This window comes from Kogia breviceps, chromosome 2 (assembly GCF_026419965.1).
Source record: "Kogia breviceps isolate mKogBre1 chromosome 2, mKogBre1 haplotype 1, whole genome shotgun sequence".
Classification (NCBI taxonomy): domain Eukaryota; kingdom Metazoa; phylum Chordata; class Mammalia; order Artiodactyla; family Physeteridae; genus Kogia; species Kogia breviceps.
Window position 1 is genome coordinate 30,693,637 of NC_081311.1, and position 22,059 is coordinate 30,715,695.

The window sequence follows — 22,059 nt, forward strand, 5'->3', positions numbered from 1 at the left end:
ATCTGGGCAGGAAACCTAAGATCTGCATAGCAGTGGAGTGTTAATCTGTACATAGCCACACTAATTTAACTTACTCAACTTTATTGCAGTAACAAAGTAATTGTTCCTAACAATAAAAGCAGAGTGTGTATAGGCAAGAGGATGGTCCTATCTGAGGCCAAGTCCCCTTTCCTAATGTTTCAGACCTGGGGTGGCTAGAATAGCCTTCTAGAATGTAACATTTATCCACCAGGTGTCATTATTTACCAGTTCTGGCAAGCCACTGGGCTGTCTCATTGCTGCACACGATGGTTGGGATCAAGCCTAGAGACAATATGAGATCAATCAAAATAGATTTAGGAAAGGATTAGAATGCAGCTTGGCGGGGAGGGGTGTTTGAAAGACCAGTGACACCTTTCTGATCAGGTTTCCCAACCTATTGCTTCCCCGGGAAGGAGTCAGAACTTGGATTCTCAGGAGTCCCCCTGGCTTCCTGCTGCACTGTCCTGGACTCAGGTTTGTACCCCCAAGTCTAAGCAGTCTTCCTTTCAGTAAAACATGGCCTTTCTGTGCCCAACTGCCCCCCCTGACTTTCCCCTCTGGCTCCTGGTTCACGTGTCTCAGGGGATAGAAAAACACAGTAGAGAGACAAGTAAGTCACTGCTCCTTCCCAGACTGAAGGTCTCTAGAGACCCCGAGTTCAGGATACAAATGCGAGAGGTCATGGGGCCGGGAGAACAGGAAACGAGCGTGTATGGCAGCGCCTGGAGAGAGGCTACCTGGAGGACTGAAGTAAGAAGCGGGGCCTTGAACCGTCGTCACCCCCGCGTTCCTCTTCAGGCTGCTACCGCAAGGCAGGAGGCTGGGATGGGCGCGGTCCGGCCGTCCCGACCTCACGCTCAGAGCCAGCCGTTGCTGGTGAAATCCAGGCGCAGCGCCTCCTCCTGGGCAGCGCTCAGCTCCCGCAAGGGGGCGCGGCAGGGGCCTCCGTAGTAGCCAAACCAGTCCATGGTTTTCTTCAGCCCCGGGATCCCGAAGCTCCGGGTCACCTGAGGAGCAGGGCCTGTTAGAAGAGACTGGGGAGTCCCCTGCACACACACATCTGGGACCCAGACATGTGTCACTTTCGGAAAGTTAGGGTTCCCACCCTTCCCTCCCAGTAAACTAACTACCAAATCTATGATACCCAGGGCAGACTGGAAATCTAGAAGGCAGGTCGGCAGTAGAGAACACAATGCCAAAATCTAGAATGAAGGAAGGCACCTGCTTTGGTTTTAGGAGAGAAATCCGCCCCATCGGGGAGGAGAGTGGCGTTCGGTCCTCAAACTGGGATGGGAGAAGGCAGCAGCGCTGTGGGTCTGGGCGGTCGACCCTCACTGGTCTACAGCCCAGTTCCCTGGAACCTGACCCAGGGCACACCAGGAGTGGGGAGTTGGAACAGCCCAGACCTCTACTGCCCCCGCAGCAGGGTCCCTCCCCACGCACCCATAGCCCCTCCCTGACCCCAACTCCAAATGCTCTCACGGGGAAAACAATGCATCGTTGTCCGAAGAAGTTTCACTGTGTAACCTTGTATCATTAACTTATCTCTGAGCAAGTTCACTTGCCTAAAACACGAGGGGGCCGGATAACACGATCTCTAAAGTCTTTTCCATTGTGGTGGAAGATCTAATTTAAAATCATGCATGGAGTTTTACAGAAAATGAAGAATCAAGTTTCTTTGTGTTTAGCATAGCAACGGGTTGTTTCATGCTGATGGGAAGTGTTAGATTAATCTTTGACTACCTGAAAACTAAGAAAGTAATTATTACTTAATAAAGTTTCATTTTGAGGGAAGTAAAACCTTAGAAATATGGGCTTCATGCAGGGTAAAACTAATAAAAAAGGTTGTTTGGGGTAAAAAGGTTGGGAACCACTGATGAATGACTGACTAATAACTATTCACCACTAGAGGCCAGTAGACTTTAGCAAGCCTCCTCCCAGGCCTGGCCCCCATCATGTTCTAATAACCTGAGCATTTCACCCAAAACCTGAGTAGGGTGGGAAAGACGATGGAAACAAGAAGTACCTAGAGGAAAGCTTTCTTCTGCATAAGGGCCTGAAGATCTCTGATTTGCCCCTCTTCAGATGCTGAGAAACGGTTGAACGCTTTGGAGGTAAAAACAAAGGAAAATCCTAAATATAGCCGGGGCAGGAGGCCGGCTGGGTGGGAGGGCAGTGGACGCACATTGTGTTCAAGCAGGGCAGGGCAATAGGGTGACATCAAGCTGCTCTTGGAGTGGCTGAGCCTACAGCCCGGACAGCAGAAAGGTGTTCCAGGCATTCCTGAGTGTGTGCCCAGAGTTGGCACAGGATGGGGTACAGAGTGAAGGGTAAGGCAGGATGGCATGCCAAGGGCTAGGAAGGCAGCAAGTATCCTCTCTCCCCAAAGGACAGCCCAAGCTGCTTCGTCTATCAAATTAGGAGGTAACAACATCTACCCCACGTCACAAGAATTGGTGAGAAAAATACCACTATTAGGCCAGACCTCAAGCGGCCTGGAAGCTCCTCCTCTTCCTATCCGGGTGGTATGCAGGTTCTGGGACCTTCTCTCACAGGGAGATGGGAGTGGGAGAGCAGAGGTCCCGCCCCAGTGGAATGTCAGAATGTATAGTACAGCCTGGGCCGCAATGGGGCTCAGCTGAAAGGCCCTCATTTCTGCAATTCTTACACCCAATCTATCTGTAGCCCATCCTATCCCAGGAGAAGCTTCACATCCAGGGAAACTCGTGCTTGCCTCCTCAGCTGTCCTTTCTCTAAATCTGAGTTAATCTGTCCTTCTGAGGTAAAGATATAAGCTGTGAGGGAAATCTAGAGCCCACCCACCACTTTACCAAAGAAAACATTGCCAAGCTCGGTCTGGAACTATTGCCTCAGAGGCAAAACTCAGTCACAAGACAAATACTTAATGCAATTTTTTTTTAAATGCAAAAAAAAATCCATGATGAACAAAGTGTCAAAGCTTTAAATAAAGACAAGATCCAACAGAGCCGTGCCCTGTCATATTGTAGCCTGAGGCAAACTAATTATGTGTGCCCCTATATACATGTGTTGCATATTTTGAATGGTTAATTTTTTTTTAGAAGTAGATTTGGGAAAAAAATTATTTTGATGTGTTTGCTTCCATTCAAGCCAGGGAAGTAAAATTCTAATAAGTTATGTTTTTGGTATAGGTAATATATATATATATATCTTTTTTTTTTTAAACAAATTTATTTATTTTTGGCTGTGTTGGGTCTTTAGTTGTGGCGCACGGGCTTCATTGCTCCGTGGCATGTGGGATCTTCCCGGCCCAGGGCTCAAACTCTTGTCCCCTGCGTTGGCAGGAGGATTCTTAACCACTGCACCACCAGGGAAGCCCTAGATAAAATATTTTAAATGAAAAAAAAATGCTATGAATTTTAATGTGCCTACTTTTAAATTTTTAAATATTTTTTTCCAACTACCTTAATGTTCTAGGAGGGAAAAAAAAATCACCATTTAGAAAACTGCTTAGAGCTTCCACTTCCAGGAAGATGGAATAGGTGTACTTTTCCTTATTCCTCCCAGTAGGTAGAACTAAAAAAACCCAGGACATTATATAAAAACCAATGTAAAATTCTGAAAGGCAGAGAGGAGGAAGACCAAGTAGGAACCCTGGGACCCAAGGAACAACACGGTGCTGAGTTCCCCGGTCCAGACTTGGAGCTGAAGGAACAGTGACCTTGAAATGCTAACGAGCAGAGACAAGAAAAGCCCCACAAATGCCTGTTCTCTCTGGCAACTGAGCAAGATGGAGAACCTGTAGACAGTATTCACTCTACACCAGCCAAACCCCACAGGAGAAAGCTGTGGCTCCACCCCACGCAGGCCAGCAAAGGCTGAATTGGAAGCCAGAACTTCTACCCCACACTCAGCTGTAAAGAGTGCTCCTCCCCATCCATGAGGGATGTCTCAGAAGAAACCTAATGAGGAGAGGCAGAACTTTGACCACTGCCCACCCTTAAGGAGGCCACCCCACCAGACACACTCAAGATGTCAGTGCAGGCCACACAGGTAGCAATAAGAAGGCACTTCTACCCCTTCCAGCTAGGGAGGTATCCATAGAGGCCTAGTGTGGAGTCATTATTATTTCTAAACTCCCAAAAAAGAAATCTCCAGGCCCAGATGGTTCCACTGGAGAATTGTTTTTTAATGTTTAAAGAAGACAACACCATTTCTCACAGCCTCTTCCAGAAAACAGAAGAGGAGGGAACACTTCCCAATCAATTAGTGAAGCTATTTTTACCCTGATACAAAAATCAGACAAAGACAGGAAAGAAAGAATGAAAGAAAGAAAGAATGGAAGGAAGGAAGGAAGGAAGGAAGAAAGGGATGGGGGAGGAAGGAAGGAAAGAAGAAAGAAAAAGGACTACATACCAATATCTCTCATGAATATAGGCAGGAAAAACCCCTAATAAAATATTAGCAAATGGAATTTGGCAATATATAAAAAGAGTTATACACCATGTGCAAGTGGGGTTTATCCCAGGGAGATAAGTCTGGTCCAATATTTGAAAATTATTCATGTAACTTACCATATTAACAGGCTAAAGAGGAAAAAAAAATCACATGATCAAATCAATCAATGCAGAAATAATTTGACAAAACTTCAACACCCATTCATGATTTTTAAATACTCTCTGAAAACGAGAATGAGGGAGAACTTCCTCAACTTGAAAAAGAGCATCTACAGAAACCTATAGCTAACATTGTACTTAACGGTGAAAGGCTGAATGCTTTTTTTTAAGATCAGAAACAAGGCAAGGATGTCCACTCTCCCTACTCTTATTCAACATAGTGCAGGAAGTTCTAGCCAGTGCAATAAGGCAAGAATGGAAATAAAAGGTATGCAGATCAGAAAGGAAGAAATAAAACATCCCCTATTTGTAGATGATATGATTGTTTGTGTAGAAAATCCCAAGCAATATAGAAAAAAATCTCATAGAACCCATAAGTGAGTTCAGCAAAGTCATATGATACAACATAAAGAAGCAAAAATCAACTGTGTTCCTATATATACTAGCAATGAACATATGAATAGTGAAATTAAAAATACAATATCATTTATAATCACTCAAAAAATATGAGCCACTTAGGTGTAAATCTCTCAAAACCTGTATAGGACTGGTTTGCCCAAAACTGCAAAATGCTGATGAAATAAATCAAAGAAGGTCTACATAAATGGAGACATACCATATTCAAGGATTTGAAGACAACACAGTAAAAATGTCAATTGTTCCCAAATTTGTGTGCAGGTTTAACACAATTCCTATCAAAATTCTAGCAAGTATTTGTAGACATACACAATATTTTTCTAAAATTTATATGGAAAGATAAAGGATTTAGATTAGTTAAAACAATTTTGGGGGGGAAAAAAAGAACAAAGTGCAAGGAATCAGTCTAGCTTAAAATCTTAAAATCTGATTTTAAGATTTATTACACACCTACAATAATCAAGTCTATGGTACTGCAGAGGGATAGATCAATGGAGAGACTAGAGAATCCAGAAATAGACCCACACAAATACACCCAACTGATTTTTGACAAAAGTGCAAAAGTAATTCAGTAAAGGAAAGATCCATCTTTTCAGCAGATGGTGCTGGAGCAAGTAGATATCTACAGGCCAAAAAAGAACAGAAAAAAAATGAACCTTGATCTAAGTCTCATACGTTTTACAAAAATTAACTCAAAATGGGTCACAGGCTTGTAAAATATAAAACTTTTAGGAAAAAAATAGAAAAATTTTACAGTCTAGTGCTAGGCAAAGAGTTCTTAGACTTGCGTCAAAAGCATAAACATAAAAGAAAATATTGATAAATTGGACTTCCTCAAAATTAAAAACTTTTGCTCTGCAAAAGATCTGTTAAGAGAATGAGGAGACAAGCTACAGACTGGGAGAAAATATTTGCAAACCACATTTTTGACAAAGAACTAGTATCTAGAAGGTATAAAGAACTTCCAAAACTCAACAGTAAAAAAAAAAAAAAAAAAATCCAGTTGGAAAATGGGCAAGAGACGTAAACAGACATGCCATCTAAGAGGATATATAGATGGGAAATAAATACATGACAAGATGTTCAATAGCATTAGCCATCAGAAAAATGTAAATTAAAACCACAATGAGATGTTACAACATGCCTATCAGAATGGCAAAAAAAAAAAAAGTCACAACACCAAATGCTGGTGAGGATGCAGAGAAACTGGGTCATGCATACATTTACATTGATGTAAATACAATATGGTACACTCACTCTGGAAAACAGTTTCTTAAAACACTAAACTGGCAAACAACATATGACCCACCAATTGTGTATTTATCCCAGAAAAATGAAAATTTATGGTCACACAAAAACCTGTTGGTAAATGTACATAGCAGCTTTACAACCAGCTTTCCTTCACCAAATGAATGGCTAAACAAGCTGTTTATGGCCACACCATGAACTACTATTCAGCAATAAAAAGGAACTATTGCTTACATGTGTCTGAATGAATCTCCAGAAAATTATGCTGAGTGAAAAAAGCAAATCTCAAAAGGTTACAGACTAAAAGAAAAAAAAAAGATTTGTTCATAGAGGAAATAAAAAGGTTATAGGCTATCTGATTCCATTTATATAACAGTCTTGAACTGATAAAATTATAAAAATGAACATATTTGTATTGCCAGGGGTTAAGGAGGGGGTGGGGGCAGGAGGTGAGTAGGTGTGGCTCTAAAAGGATAACACGAGGGATCCTCATGGTGCTGGAAATATTCTGTAGCTTGACTGTATGCACGTCAAAATCCTGGCTGTAATTTCATGCTATAGTTTTTTAAGATGTTACCATTGGGGGAAACAGGGTAATGGGTACATGGGATCTCCCTGTATTGTTTCTTATAATTTCATGTGCATCTACAATTATCCTAAAATTAAAAGTTTAATTTAAAATATGAATAAAAACATGTCTCCAGGGACACACATTTTTCTTTATGCCTCAGACTCCAATATGGCTCAGCACAACACTGCCTGCAATTGACAAGCATTCCATCTTGCCTCTTCTCCTTGACTTGCCCAGCACAGAGTTGGGGTACACAGTCTGACTACAGAATGGATTATTTGAAGACAGGACTTTCCTGGGAAAGCTGCTCTCTGAATACCTCCAGCCTTCCCACTCCTTTATTACTCTCAATCATTCTATTTTTCAGGATCTTGCCCCTTATAAAGCTGACATAAAGGCCCATGTTTCCCTCTCTTTAGGCAGTGTGCATCTCTAAGTAAGGTTCCAGGATTCCTGATGTCACAATCACCCAGGAAGCTTGTCTCAATGACTGTTCCTGAGCCTAAAGGAGTAGAATTTTAACCAGCTCCCTAAATGAATTCTAATGCACATGTAAGTTTGAGAACCAATGTGGCTCGACTTTGTTCCTGAAGTCAAGATTTTCTGGGGAGGCACAAAGAGTTCCCACACTGGGATGTTCTCTAAAAGGACTTTCTGAAAGGGAAGAGACCAAGTGGGGACCCCTGTGCCAGCATTGGCTCCTGTTCCAATGAGGACACAGACCACCCCCACTCTGGGTCCATTGGCTGGGAACTCACCGCAGTGTTTGGCTCAATGAGGCGGTGCTGCAGCTTCTGGGCATCTTCCCATTGCCCTGTGAGGCAGAGTCTCTCCAGCTGGCACACCTGAGCCCCCAGGACATTGGCCAGGGCACACACGCCCCCCACAGCTCCTGCCACAGAGTAAGATGCAGAATACCAGCCAGAGCCTCTGCCTGCAGAGAATTCCAAATCCTGGTCCCTAGCACCTCTTTGTTCTGGGCAGACAGGCTGTGCATTTCTAGGCCACTGGTCTAGGCCACATGTCTGAGACATGCTCTGTGAGTTCAGAGTACAGATTTCCAGAGAGGACATTTCCAGCATATTCAAAATAGACTCTCACAGGCTAAGGGGCAGGGAGCAGAGCCTGAAGGCTAACTCAGGGACAGCTCCTTCCCTGCACACCCCGCCCCCTGCAGAGTAAAGTCCCACCTGCCAGTTGACACCTCCACGATCCTCCAATAGCCCCCTGACTCATCAGCCCTGGAAGAGGATGGAGTGGATGGGAAGCCTTCGCTCTACTGAAATTTTATTCCCTCCAGTGAATTTAGCCTGGGACAGCAGCGAGGGAGAGGTTAGGGGAGGGGAAAGAGCATTAGACATGAGCCTGGACAAGTCATCAACCCTCTCTGGTTCTCTTTGTTCTCATACGGGCAGTGAAAACGGGCTGGCTGTGATCTCAAAGGTTCCTGCCCCTCTGCCAGCCTGTGAGTGTGATTCCAAAGCTATTAGGGGTGACTCAAAGCAGAGTGGCCTCAAGACTGGAGAGAGAGTAGGCGTTTCAAGCTTATGCTAATATAGCTCGAATGAGCTAATATAGATGCCATTTATTGAAAACCTACTATGTGTCGAGCACTATGGCAGACATAGGGCCAATGCTCTCTAATCCTCATAACACCTCCCTGCTTTGCAGAGTAGAAACTCAGGCCCAGAAAGGTCATGTACCTTGCCCTGTTGGTTCTCAGTGAATAAATGGCAGAGCTCAGGTTCCAGCTCAGATCCCCAACTTCCAGAGCCTGTGATATTTCCACCTACCACACTCTCAGGAATGAAGCATAAATGGGTCCCTTCTACTCTCCCCTTTGGAGACTGCGACCAGGCAGAGGGGAGCTACGCAGGACCTATACTACAAGTCAAAGTCTGCAGAGACAAGAGAGAATAGGAACCAGCATTTTCCCCTGCATTATTGGAAAAGTAACTCAAATCTACACCCACTGGGGCTTCAGCTGAAGGGAGCACATGCTTCCCTCCCCTCCATGGCTCAAATCCAGTCTGAACCCAAGGACCTTGACCCCAAGCAGATAAGAGCAGTTGGTCTAATGGTGACATTCCTAGGATCCTGGACTGGAACAGAGTCTGATCAGGCAGCTGAAGATCCCCAGCCCAACCCCGCAGGCCTGACAATTCATTCTGGCCTGGACCCACAGAGAGACGAAAATGCACCCCCAGACTAGTGGGAAGGGCCCCAAGGCCTCTTCCCTCAGAGAATGATTTGCAAGGTGAGATTAAAGGAACTAAATTTGTCACCTAAGCAGGGAGCTTGGGACTTCGAGCAAACTGTAGGCATCCCCCCTACAGGCCAGGGATTGTACTCGGCCACCCTCCTCTGCCCAACAAGGTCACCCACAAGCACCCACTATTCAGATGCGTAAGCAGTGTGCCAGACCTCTGAGGTTTCCGAGCAGGCAGGCTGGCAAAGGCCCCCTCTACACGCAGTCCTGGCCCTCACCATCTCTCCCAGCAGAACCCAGCTTCCTGCATATATCTTGGGCACTCATCACAGTTTGAGAGCAGTGAGAGGCCTACCCACGGCATAGCTGGCCAGCAGGAAGCCAGCCGATCCAGCCAACACCTGGAAATCCTGGCTCCTGGTCTTGTGAACAATCAGCCCGATCCTGGTCACCTGTAACGGCAAATCTGGCGTGAGAGCTGGGCCCACAGGCTCTGCCACCGGCCTGGATGGGGGCTGGGCAAGTGTGGGAGAATGAGAGCCCAGGTCCCAGAGAGATGCCTCAAAGTTCAGACGAGCCGCAGAGAGCCCACAGGACAGAGGGAAGCCACACAAGAGCCCAGGACTGAAGCGGGTCCCAGAGCTGCCCGGAAGTTGGTAGCAAAAGAGAATAGGAGGAGGGCGCCCCAGCCTAGAGCTGTTTCCCACTCACATCGCCACCGCTGTCCTTGATGCCCACGATATTCGGGTGCTTGGAAAGTGTGACCACCGCATCCACAGGCAGGTCCAGCCCTGTGTTGGCTGGGACACTGTAGAGCACCACTGGAATTGGCGACAGGTCAGCAACCTGAGGGGCACAGAGAAGAGAGGAGAGGGCAGCTGCCTCAGGCCTGAGGCGGTCCGGGCCTGGGTCTCTGCAGGGCTACCTGGACTGGCCCACCTGCTGGGCTAGAAGTCACGGTGCTATGCAGCCTGATTGCAAGCACTAGTCCTGGCTGATACTTAGGAGTGCTTTCTGTGTGCCAGGCACAGTTCTAAGTCCTTTATGTTTTGATTGAATTTAGTCCTCACAACCACCCTGGAGGACGATTCCATTGTTCCTCCCGTTTGGGAGGGGAGGAAACAGCAATACAGCTTGGTTAGGTGAGTCACCCACTGTCACACAGCTGGTACCTGGTGGCATCCCTCCCCTTTCCCAAAGCTGCCATTCATGGGAAGTAGGCTCACCCCTCTGCTCCCAGCTTCTCTGATCTCCCCTCCCCTCCCCAGGCAGCATCTCTGCCTCACCCAGCTTCCTCTTGGCCCCAGACCTCAAGCCCACACCCACCCCTCACACCCACCTTGGTGTAGTGGTGAATGAGGGCGGCACTGTTCATGCGGCCGTGATAGTAGCAAGGGGTCACCACCATGGCGGCGTCAGCCCCCACCTGGGCCATGCTCACCGTCATCTCCACCGTGGCCTGAGTGGCTGCAGGAGGAAGGAGGAAGTCTTCCCTACAGGTCGCGGTGGGCGAGGGCAGGAGGCAGAGGACTGGGCTATAGGACCCAGCGGCAAGTAAGGGGCGCAGCGCAGAAGAAGAGACAGAGCAAGCGCTAGACGGGACCCAGCCCCAGGTCCGGGAGCCTGCCCCCACCCCCCCCAGCAGCTACCGCCAGGGCCGGGGCATTAAGGCCTCACACTCGCAGCCCGAGCCGGCTAGCAGGAGCTTGTCCCTGGGCAGGGCCTGGCGCGCACGGCTCACCACCTCCAGGCGCTCACTGCTGGTCAGGAAGGGGAACTCGCCGTTGGAGCCCTGGACCACGAAGCCTGCAAGAGAGGCGACACGTTCCCACGTGCTTGTGAAAAAGCAGATGTTGGACTTATGCTCACCCAGGCTCCTACCTCCCCGACACCACAGTTTATCACACATTTCCTTCCCATCTTTGTCCTGATGCAGGCAGAGTGTGCTACCCAGTTGCGGTGACAGTGTTCACACCATTTTTCTTTGTTTTTTTTTTTTTTTCTCTTTTTTTCTTTGTTTTAATGAGATATTTTAGGCATGCCAAAAAGAATAGTTAATAATAGAATCCACATCGGTGTACCCAGCACCCACGACACCCGCCCCCCCACCCCGTCACCCTCCTCTTCCTCATCTCTGGCATGTCTCAAGTGCTTATTGTTCCCATTCATGTCTTTATACCCTTAAAACATACATCTGGACCCATAAACAATATATAAGATGGGTTTTGCCATTTAAAACTTTATAGGAATGGAAGCACACTTACATAACATTCTGCAGTTTGCCATTTTTGCTCACCATTGTGTTTTGCACCTTGGCCACAGCAGTACAGGGAGCTCTGATTCATTCATTTTCATTGCTGTATAATATTCTCTTGTGAAGTTAGACCACAATTTACTTTTCATTCTCCCTTTGATGACATTTAGAATACATCCTAATTTTGCTATTACAGACAATGCTGAAACAAACACGTTTAAAAGTTTCTCTCAGTTTAGACACTTAGGTGTGTAAAGGCTGAGTCACATGTAAATGCATCTTCACGTGCCAAAATTCCAATTAGCCAGCTCACACCCCAGCAGCACATAGAAAAAACTGTTAGTGCTCATCCACACCAATACTGAGTATTGTCAGAACTAATTTTTGCCAATTTTCTGGGTGGAAAAGCACATCTCATTATTTTATTTTGCATTTTCCTTTTTTATCCATCATCTGTGAGATTTCTAACATTACCAGTTAAAGGTGTCAACATTTTTATATCCATGAGAGACCAGTAGAACTGATGCTCTTCAGCTGAATCTAAACGGAATGTTAAACCATTTTCCTCTCAGCTTTTTCCGTTTTACTTTCTCTTTCCTGTTCTTTCTCCTCTCCATTCCATTCCAATTGTTTTTCCTTAAATACAGCATACAATAACCAAAGATTATTAACAAATAGAAGACGGTTTGGGAGGAAGGAAAGAAAAGGAAGCCAGGGGCAATGTTAGTATACAAAATCCCTGCCATACAGTTCTGATGGGCCAGAAATTTGATGTGGAGCCTCCCGACAGTCAACGCTAAAAGGGAAACATGGTCAGCTGACAGATATGTAGAAATCAAGATAAAGCAAAGCAGCTGCCCTGGAGAAACACAGAGTTTCCTGGCACTGGGACAAAGAGAGATTGTTCCTGTGAGTCATCCTTAAGGGGACACAGTGTGATGGGGAGACAACTTTACACCACAAACCTTTGTCTGTGCTGTTCACTCTACCGTTAAAGTCCACTGAGTGGGTTGCCAGAAGAGCTCACTGGATACTTAGCATATTTCCCGCAGTTTTTTGCCTTGGTAACATTGCAGGGAACATCTTGAGGCAAATAGACTTTGGCTTCTGTTGGATTGCCTCCTCAGGATCAATGCCTCCATGTCAGGCTAGTGGCCTATGGTAGGAGCCTCCTTCTGTCTTGCTCCATAAGGCCGCAGTGGCTTCCCAGGGCATCCTTCCACTTGCAGAGTTGCCAACCCCAGAGAGGGCTCCAATCCAGCCACGATTGGACCAGCACCCTCTGGCTAAGAATTTAGAGATCAAGCGCTCGCCCCTGCCTCCGCGACGTTTCCTGCCAGCCCCCTTCAAGGGGGCTTCTTGCTTCAGACATGTCTCCAGACACAGTCACTCACTCCCAAGTCCCCTTTCATTCTGGTGGTCAGTTCCAGAAGCCTCCAGTCCCCACAGCTGGACTTGGCCTAGACAGCAGGACAGCTGGGTCCTGCTGTCCTGGGTGGGCGAAGCAGGCCCCTGTGCCCAAGACTCCTTAGTGGCTTCTCCTCATTTCATTTAAGGGAGCATCCGACCCAGGCCTGACTCCCAAGAAGGAAGAGATGCCAGGCTGGGGGAGAGGAAGTGTGATAGAGTCAGGCAAGCGCTGGACTCCAGTCCCTCTGGCTACTGGACAAGTCACACTGCTCTCTGAGACCCCATTTCCTTTTCTTTGGGACGACAATAAAGTCACTTCAATCCTACTTTATAGGGCTGTCTTAAAGGCTCAAATGAGAAAATGTACGAGAAAGAAAGCCCTTTGAAGTCTGTGAACTGATACTGCCAAGACCCTCCTCCTTCTCCTTGACCAGATGTCCAGTTTCAGGCCTAATGTGCCACCGTGGTGTAGAGGTGGGGCTAAAGGAGAGGAGAAGGCCAGGGCTCCAGATGGGTGGGGAGTGAGGAAAGTGAGCAGTGGGGAAGCAGGGAGCAGCACGGTAGGGTTATCAGAGCCCGGGCTTAACTCCCGGTGTGGCCCCTCACCAGCTCTGAGCCCTTGGGCAAACGGTTTAACCAAACCTCATCTTCCCCAACTGAAAAGTGGGGGTAATATTGGTGTCCTTTTTCAAGACTTGTGACGTTTCGATGAGATACTCTTTGTAAAGTGCTTAGAATAGCTAGAACCTGGCATTCAATATGTTAGCTGTAATCATTATATTAGTCAGAGGAGTGCTCAAGCCTTAAATCAGGAGGGTGGCAACTTTCAGTCTGAGGAGGGAGAGGATGGCTGGTATAGGACGGGAGGCTGCACTCAGGAACCACTCAGGCCCCCTCCAGCTCTAAGAGGAAAGAGGCTCATTTCAGAAGCTTCTCTCCCTTGCCCCCATGGTTATTCTGGCTGCTCTGGAGAGCCAGAAAGGCTTGGTAAGGGGAGTAGGTGGGGGCTGAGGACACACAAGCGACAGGGTGATTTACTGTGGCCAAAAGGAATCACAGTCAGTCTCTTTTATGTAAGGAGTATCCCTAGTCAGTGTTATGTCCCTTGGCCCATCATCATTGCCACCTCCTCCGAGAAGTCTTCCTGGGATCAAGCCTTCACTGGACATCTCTCCTCTGAACTTCCATTATCTATTCCTTGTCCTTCCCTGCTGCCTACTCAAAAATGCACAGAGATCCTCAGAACCCTTCTACCTGCCCGACCCCCACCTGTTGGGACTTGGCAAAGTTTCTCAAACTGGCCCCTGCTGTGAAATGAGGAAATTGGATGGGACAGTCTCTTAATTTCTCTTTGCCTTGAGGAGTTGGAGTTGGAGTCACTTTTCTGGCTTTTCCTCCTCCCTTTTGCCTATCTCTCAATATTCCCCTCCAGCCAACTGACTGTCAGAGTCTCCAGACACACTGCCATCATCCTGCCTCTACACCTTTGCTCCTGCACCTTTCTCTCTGCCCAGAACACCTCCCTAGTTGCAGCCCCTCAAATGCTGCAAGAACCATAAAGCCTTTCCTTAATCCCCCTCTCCCTTGTGCTCCATAGCATTTTGTCCTTGCCCAGCACTTGCCCTTCCTTGTCTAGAAGCATCAAGATCAAAGATGGTGTCCTCCTCATTTTGGCCTCCTTCGTGACACCCAGCACACTGCCTGTTGACATGTGCATTGATAATTTGTTGTATAAAAGAAAAATTGTCCCAAACCTGGTCTAGGGCAGAACTTTTTTGCATAATGTAATTCATAACCTCCCACTAGGAAGAAATGAACGTTCCTGATGAAATGCTTAAGCCATTTCCTAATGAGCTTTAATGGAATTAAGCCTTGATCTGGGAAACCAGCCACTCTCCCAGCGGACTCTCAGACAAGAGTCTAGTGACTGTTAACCTCTCTTCTTTCTATCTAGTCTAACAATGATTTAACCATTCTCTTTTCTTATAAAAATATCCTTACCAAGAGTATATACTTGAGTTGGCTGCTTAGAAGCTATTTTCCTTGCAGCACAACTGTAATAAAACTTTGATATCACTCTTAACTAAATTGTCTGAAAACTTTTTTGACTTTTAATTTGAACTACTTTCCAATTTACAGGAAAGTTGCAAAAATGGTACAGGGCATTTCCATACATCCCTCCCCCAACCCCCACTAATGACAACATCTTACCTAACTAGAGTACAATGATCAGAACCAGAGACTTAACATCGGTACAATACTAACTACAGACTTTATTTGAATTTTGCCAGTTTGAACTTTTTTAAAGTTAAGATTCCAGGGCTTCCCTGGTGGCGCAGTGGTTGAGAGCCCGCCTGCCGATGCAGGGGACGCGGGTTCGTGTCCCGGTCTGGGAAGATCCCACATGTCGCGGAGCGGCTGGGCCCGTGAGCCATGGCCGCTGAGCCTGCGCGTCCGGAGCCTGTGCTCCTCAACGGGAGAGGCCACAGCAGTGAGAGGCCCGCGTAACGCAAAAAAACCCCCCCGCCAAAAAACAAAACAAAACATAATAGATGCAAATGGTAAGAAATTTCTACGTAAAGGAGACACTGGAGGTTAGACAGTGCCATGTAGCTGACTCAGCTGCCTCCCGTTAACTGCCTAACTGGGGGTCACTGCTTACCCCAGAAATGGCTTCGTGAAACCCAGGAAGAGGAGGCAAGGAGAGTGCCAGGCTTGCCGGAGGGCCCAGCGAGTGTCAGGACATGTGGGAAGAGGACAGGGGTAGGTATAAGAGAGATAGGCCCATTGGGGGATGGTGGGCATCAGACTCGGGGGCAGAACTGGGCAGGGATTCGGGGTACAGGCTTTGGAGTCAGGCCAAGCTGGGCTCTGACCCCAGCAACATCACTTACTGTCTAGGCCGTCTCAGGAATATTACACCTCTGAGCCTCACCTACAAAATGGAGATAACATAATACCTTCCTCGTGGGGCGGTGCTGTAACACAACACAGAGCATGGCATATACTAAACACTCAAAGAAAGGTGGGCGGAGCTACTGGTAGTACTAATCCTACTACAGTTTAGCAGTACTGCAGCAGAGGCAGCCCCAACAAGAGTAGCATGGGGCTTCCCTGGTGGCGCAGTGGTTGAGAGTCCTCCTACCGATGCAGGGGACACGGGTTCGTGCCCCGATCCGGGAAGATCCCATGTGCCGCGGAGCAGCTGGGCTCGTAAACCATGGCCGCTGAGCCTGCGCATCCAGAGCCTGTGCTCCGCAACGGGAGGGGCCACAACAGTTAGAGGCCCGTGTACGGAGTGGGGGGGGGGGGGAAGAGTAGCATGAACAAAAAGAGAGAGCATATCGCACAGGAGCTCTGAAGGTAGGTGGTGGGGAGGCACCAACACGGATCCCAGTGCGGGCAGGGAGAGGGCGGTAGTACACAGGGTGACCTACATCCCACCCCTGCTTACACCCTGGCTTCTCAAAGCCTGTCTCTCCCCACTCCTCCCAACTCCCGGCTGCTCCCTCCTTCCTTGGTAGCAGCAGGTGGGTGGTGGTTGAGCCCCCTGGAGATTCCCCACGCCCAGAAACTGAGACCTGGGAGGCCGATTTATGGAGTCTCAGATCAGGCCACACTAAGAGGACTATGGGAGGAGAAACTCTCTCCCCAGAGGCCCGCCCAGACCTGGGGCTGGCCACAGAGCCCTCAGACTCAGAGTGAGGGTATACAAGGCTTTATTGGCTCAGTTCCAGGCAGCTGGCATCAGCGTGGTGCTCTCGGCTGCTCCTGGGATCTGCCTCGGGCATCTTCTCTTGGTGGGTCTTCCGTGGCCTGCGAGTCTGTCTCAGCTGCTTCAATTCCCCCCAGCTCTCCCTCCGTCAGGGGCCATCAGTGGCAGACCCCGCCCACAGACTCCAAGGGGCCCGGGACCCCTGTGAGGGCCTGACGAAGAAGGGATTTGAGCAGCATCTGGGCCACATAGTTTGCCCCATCGGAGAGATGGACCACATAGGATGCCTGTGATTGTGTGCCAGCCCCATGGGGGGAAGGGGCATCTCAATCTGTGGTTAGGTGGCTTTAAAGGGCTGGTAGGCCTGGTGGCTGCGGTTCGGCAGGCTGTGGCACGGGTGGCTTGGATAACCCTGGTGGCCAGGGTGGCAATGGCTATGGAAGGTGTGCGTGTGGTTGGCACCAGCTATGGTGGTTTCCTGCTGGGTGAGGAAATTCCCTTTTAGCTTCATCTCCACCTCCTCGAGGGCCTTCAGCTCCTCCTGGCTGATGTCCTTGGACTCCAGGTGGCCTGAGTTCTGGCAAGCCGTGGCACGCTGCAACATGGAGATAGCCAGCTGCTGCCCCTTGGTATCAATCTCCTTGGTACAGGCAGCCACGGCGGCCCATGTGGCCTCATCCGTGGACAAGGATTTCCCAGACTCCTTGTGGGTCTCTTTGGTCACTGAGGCCCCAGACATCCTCTGCTTGCTGGTCAAGGGCTCCCGGTGAAGAGTCATGCCCTCTTCTCCTTGCCTCGTGGTGAAGGTCTCCACACGAATGGTGGGGCTGGCCTCCCCGCTGACATTCTCAGGCTGGGGAGCAGAGCCGCTGCTGCAGGCCCTGGCACTGTGGCTGCAGGTGGTGGGGTTGCTGCCGGCAGCCAGCTTCTCTTCGGAAAGACAGCTAAAGTGCGATTTGATCCAGTTCTCCTTCCTTGCTTTTTTGCTTTCTGGTGGCCCTTGCTTGTCTTGTGCAGTCTCAGAATCTGTCTTCCTTCTCTTCCTCTGCATCCACAACATGAGGCCTCCTCCTCCGAGTAAGAGGACGGTCCCCAGCACCACCCTGCATGATGGTTGCTGGATGAGTTCCAAGAAGGTCTCCAGGACCCCACACCAGGTGGTCAGAGCTAAGAGCACACTGGGAGTGGGGGAGCCCGGATGGTATGGCTCATGCTTGAAAGGACAGGCTCCCCAAGGTTGACTGGCAGGCAGGCCCCCCGCTGTGCCCTCCCTAGGATGCCCCTCCCACCTCAGCAATGAACCCCATTGTGAGGAAGGTGGTTGAGGGGCGGGGCGCGGAGAGGCCACATAAAGGCCACGTCCTTTATGTCTAGTCTGACAGACATGGGCTGAGGCCTGGGACCTTTCTCTCACCCTGACAGCTGTCCCCAAGGTCAGTGGAAGGGTAGCTTCCCCTATGCTGAGTCGCTTCTGCTTCCTGCTTGTGACCTATTCTGCAACTCAGGCCTTCTTATCCTCCAGTCTTTGGTTTCTCTTCCTCCCCATCTGACGGCACCCAAGGGGCAGAAGCTGCTGGGTCAAGCTGGCCATGGTTGAAAGACCCCCTTGGCTGGGCTGGCATCCATTCCTGGCTGCCTAAGGCTAGTGTCTCCCTCCATGAAGGGCCTAGCCCCCCTGCCAGCTCAGTGCATTCCATCCCCACTTACAGCCCCCAGCCCCATAACAGAGAGGGTCCAGAAGCCAAAGGGGTCCAGAAAGGAGCTCATTCTGGAATAACGTGAGGTCACAACTAGGGGAAGACAAGCAGTAGAGGCTGAGAAGGCAGAATACACAGGACAGGAGACTTCAGCCCGTCCCAGACCCCTGGGGCCATTTCAGGATGGGGGCTACTACCTCTTGCCTTAGTGATGCACCTGCAAACCCAGAATTTGCCCCCAACTCCCCTGTAAGTGGGCACAGTTCAGGTTATGAGTGGGTGGGCCAGCTGGCCAGGCTCTCTGTGGGTACAGACAACTGAGAGTCTGGCCGTCAATCCCAAGTTATACCCAGGGCCTCTCAGGGCAGAAACAGGCCTGGGCCACTCCCAGAGGCATATAACACATTTTTCAATGCCAAATAGGGTTATAAAAATTGTGATATTTTAAACAAAATATTTTCTTTAACAAACTAATGGCTTTAATATACACAAAATATTATACCTTATCACAAGAAACCATAGTCTTTCCTTCATAATAAGGGAATAAGACAGAAGCTTAAGGTTTTCTGGGAATCGTCATCTCCCTGATCCTGCTGGAGTAACTCTGGGCTCATCCACTAACCTCATTTGGAAATAACAATTCAAAGTTCATCTCTGAGGTTGTTTGTGGGTGTGAGTTCAGGGGCAAATGGCCCTTCTGCAAAAACCCTTCCCTCTGGTCCCCGGTTGTAAGTTTTATTTTAAAAGAATACTCTGTTCAAATAATTAGTACAGATTAACTCTGCTGAAAAAAAAAAAAATAAGTAAATAATAAATAGAGCTGCACAGTTTCAGGCAATGCCTTTCAGAAGAATCTCTTAACTCTTCACTGATTCATCAAGGGCAGGTTCCCATCTCCTCTTTCGAGGACCTTTAACTCATTGCAGGAGGCCCTGGCAATGTGGTATGTGATGGTTCCCTCCCCAGCCCCTGAGTTTGGGCTGCAAAACGGGGTGAGGGTCCAGCAAGAGAGACAAAGATTTCCGCGCTAGAGTGGCTCACTGCTCCCTTCCCAGGCATCCTGGCTGCATCCTGGGAGCTGTGACTGGGCCCTATGGCCCGATGTTATCTGTGCCAGGACCTCGGGTTTGGGTTCCTTGGGAGGACTATGTTGAATGCTGTGGCCCGGTTCCCATTCTAAAATGAGGAAGCCGTATCAGAGAGGTTCAGTGATTTTTCCAAGGTCGCCGTAACTGGCAGAACTAGAACTCCTACAGGTCTTCTAAGTCCGGGTGTTGGGCTCTTCTACACAGTGCCCTGCTCCCCCATGTGCGGGGGTAAGAGAGAGCTGAGGTGGGAGGTGGCACCTGCGTAGTTTACCAGTGGCCAGCCTGCCAAACCCTCTGCAGCCTGTGCTCCTAAGCACCCCTGTCCCCACTGCAGCAGTGAGTTGGGGGGAGGGGGAAGGAAGGGTCCAGAGAAGAGCCTGGGGCGCAGGCAGACACTGGATGCAAAGTCTACCCTCCCCACCCCCTGCACTAGGGTGTCCTTGAGCCTGGGAGGTGAAGCAGTCTTCACTCAGAGATTCAAGGAGCTTCTCACTTTGCTTCAAGAGTTTCGGGCCTCAGCCCAAACCTTCAGGCTCCAATGAGCTGAGCCCCAGCAGAAATGTACTAACAGTTTGTGTCACTGCTCAGTGTGGACGTCCACAGGGCATTCACTGTCCGCTAGGGAAGGGTCACATCGCCTCAGCACTGAGATACGTACGAATGGGGTCTCAGTCAGGCCAGCGGGCACTGTCACAATGCGGCTCTGCCGCAGTGGCGATCATACTGTCATTCTAATCATCGTTATCATTGGAATCCACACCTTCTAATGTACATCGCCCTTTACAACTTACAGCATGCTTTCACTTGCATTCTCTCAGATTCTTCCCCCAAACCTCCTGTGATGTGGCCATTATTACCCCCACGTGTTAGATGGGGAAACTGAGGTTTAGAGAGATTTATCTCACAGCAAAGTCAGTGGCCGAGCTGTGGTTTGAATCGAGAGTGCATGTTCCGAACTGCTCTGCTGCATCACCCCAGTCGGAACCACTCCATTCCCAAGTTGGTGCCCACTAGAGTCTATTTACTAGAATCTGGCCTAGCGACTCATCAGTCAGTGCAGTGGAGTGAAACTGAGCATGGCTGTGCAGTCAAACCTGAGTTCAAATCCCAGCTCAGCCATTTATTAGCTGAGTGACCTTGGGCAAGTGATCTCATCACTCTGAGCCCCAGCTTCCCATCTGTGAAATGGGGCTATTGAGAGCACTGCCTCAGGGAATTGTCACGGGCGATGGATGAGGGTGGGCAGGGCAGGACGGGCAGAATTTGCCGCTTCTTTTATCTTCATTTATCGTGCCTGTGGCTGTGCTGTATGTTGAGTGTCACAAATAGGATCTGGTCCCTGATCTCAGAGAGGGGAGGCCCATGTGTAACGGGGGAAATGAGTCAGAGGATCCAGGACAGGAATTAATTTGGCCGAGGGAGGCTTTGCCCAGAAGAGAGTGTGCAAACAAGGCTTTGAGGGAGGTGAGCCCGCTGGCGGGGCTGCCACGGGACACCCCGCTACCCTCACATCTGCACAGTGTGGCTGGTTGACAAAGGCTTTCACACCCATTATCTAGTTTGATCCTCACAATAACGCTGGGCTAAGAACTTCAACAGTTTACAGCTGGGGAAACTGAGGCAGGCGAGATTCAATCCAAGATCACAGGCCAGAAGTTAGCTTCCTGCCTGTCTCCCGACTCCAGACCAATGCCCCCTGTTCCTCTCCCGTAATAAAATGACTCCCAGGGTACCCGACTGACCAAGAGCAGCTCAGAAGAGCCTGTGTACCCTCCTCTGGTTGCTGGCTGAGGAGACCAGGGTCATTCACATCTCCCCAACTCCCACAGCGGACAGACCCCACTTACCTCGGAAGGGAAAGGTGCTCAGTTTGTGCAGATTTTCCTCCAGTTTCCCATAGTCCACCTCGGCCGAGGCAGTGAAGGGGGTGGTCACAGGGGGGTAGATGCCTGAGATGTCCACCTTCCTCCCCTCCCCTGAGGCCCAGCCCCCCACGGTGCTGGACAAAGCCCTGCTCAGCTCCTGCCTCACAGAAGACCAGACTCGGGGGCCCAGCATCTCCACAGGAGGCTCAAAGCCCAGCTGGTCTCTGCCCCCGAGGGATGCTGAGTTTGGACTCCTTCCTATCCCAGTTAATGATCAATGTGTCTGGTTAAAAATTTGCTGCCCCCTGACTTGTTGGCCCTCAGGCAGGCCTGGGCTGGGTGTCTTCAGGGTCAGAGGCTAGGCCTGTTGGCTCCAGGAAGGTCTTCCCTCCCCCTGGGGAGCAGCTGGAGAAATGCCACAACCCCGTGTCCCTGTAGCCAGACAGAGGACTGGTTCCTGACGGTCCTTACACAAAAGGGTGCCTCCAGTGGGGCCCAGCCCTCCTCCCACAATTCCCAGCCCCAAAGCCAGGAGCCAGGCTGGCTTCCCGGCTTCCCCTTGGCAGTTGCGAGCTTGGTGGAGCCGATTGGCTGAGCCGGCCCTTCCCTGTGGGAGGCGAAGCTGGTTGGATGAGGAGCTGCCTGTGATCTGCCGCCCCCAACTGCCCCACTCCCCTGCCAAGCTCCTCCCCCCAAGCCTGCCACGTGACAGGCCCGTGCTGGTCCCACACAGCCCCACAGGACAGCTGTCACCAGGAGGGGACCCCAGGACAAGTGCCCTGGGAAGCTGATCCACGCTGGGACTTGGGAAGTGGGGTGGCAGGAAAGAAGCAAAAAGAAGCCTGGTTAGGAAAAGCAGCAGCGCTGGCTCAGGGGGGGCCAAAGGGCTCCAAGTTCCCCTCCTGCCTGAGCCCACCCTTGCTCCGCAGTCTTCCTTCATTCCTAAATATTTCAGGCACAAATAGAAAT

The 22,059-nt window shown here is 49.6% G+C and overlaps 2 protein-coding genes across 4 annotated transcripts; both read right to left on the bottom strand.

The window, feature by feature from the left end:
* Nucleotides 1-64: 64 nt before the first annotated feature.
* Nucleotides 65-21,659, bottom strand: HOGA1 (4-hydroxy-2-oxoglutarate aldolase 1). 3 transcript variants are annotated; one of them, XM_067024902.1, is made up of 7 exons: nt 21,073-21,659; nt 10,844-10,867; nt 10,401-10,528; nt 9,773-9,907; nt 9,417-9,513; nt 7,611-7,744; nt 65-1,028 (listed from the first exon to the last, which is right to left on the bottom strand). In XM_067024902.1, the coding sequence occupies exons 1-7, from the start codon at nt 21,281-21,283 to the stop codon at nt 879-881; spliced, it is 879 nt and encodes a 292-aa protein (XP_066881003.1). In that variant the 5' UTR covers nt 21,284-21,659; the 3' UTR covers nt 65-878. The 3 variants fall into 3 exon arrangements, with proteins under 3 accessions (XP_066881003.1, XP_058910736.1, XP_066881004.1); XM_059054753.2 differs by having other exon boundaries at nt 10,739-10,867; nt 21,073-21,644; XM_067024903.1 differs by lacking the exon at nt 21,073-21,659 and adding an exon at nt 11,326-11,519 and having other exon boundaries at nt 10,739-10,867.
* On the bottom strand, nt 16,428-21,144 carry C2H10orf62 (chromosome 2 C10orf62 homolog). Its single transcript, XM_059054793.2, has 2 exons — nt 21,073-21,144; nt 16,428-17,543 (listed from the first exon to the last, which is right to left on the bottom strand). The coding sequence occupies exon 2, from the start codon at nt 17,498-17,500 to the stop codon at nt 16,778-16,780; it is 723 nt and encodes a 240-aa protein (XP_058910776.1). The 5' UTR covers nt 17,501-17,543; nt 21,073-21,144; the 3' UTR covers nt 16,428-16,777.
* Nucleotides 21,660-22,059: the final 400 nt, after the last annotated feature.

Bases quoted from the DNA above. Each gene is read 5' to 3' on its own strand.
- C2H10orf62 (XM_059054793.2), bottom strand. From the start codon at position 17,500: ATGTTGTGGATGCAGAGGAAGAGAAGGAAGACAGATTCTGAGACTGCA.
- HOGA1 (XM_059054753.2), bottom strand. From the start codon at position 21,283: ATGCTGGGCCCCCGAGTCTGGTCTTCTGTGAGGCAGGAGCTGAGCAGG. The intron at 10,868-21,072 runs GTAAGTGGGGTC...CCTCTCTTGCAG, and splicing joins GAGCACCTTTCCCTTCCGAG to GCTTCGTGGTCCAGGGCTCC. The intron at 1,029-7,610 runs GTGAGTTCCCAG...CCTGCTCCTCAG, and splicing joins TCATTGAGCCAAACACTGCG to GTGACCCGGAGCTTCGGGAT.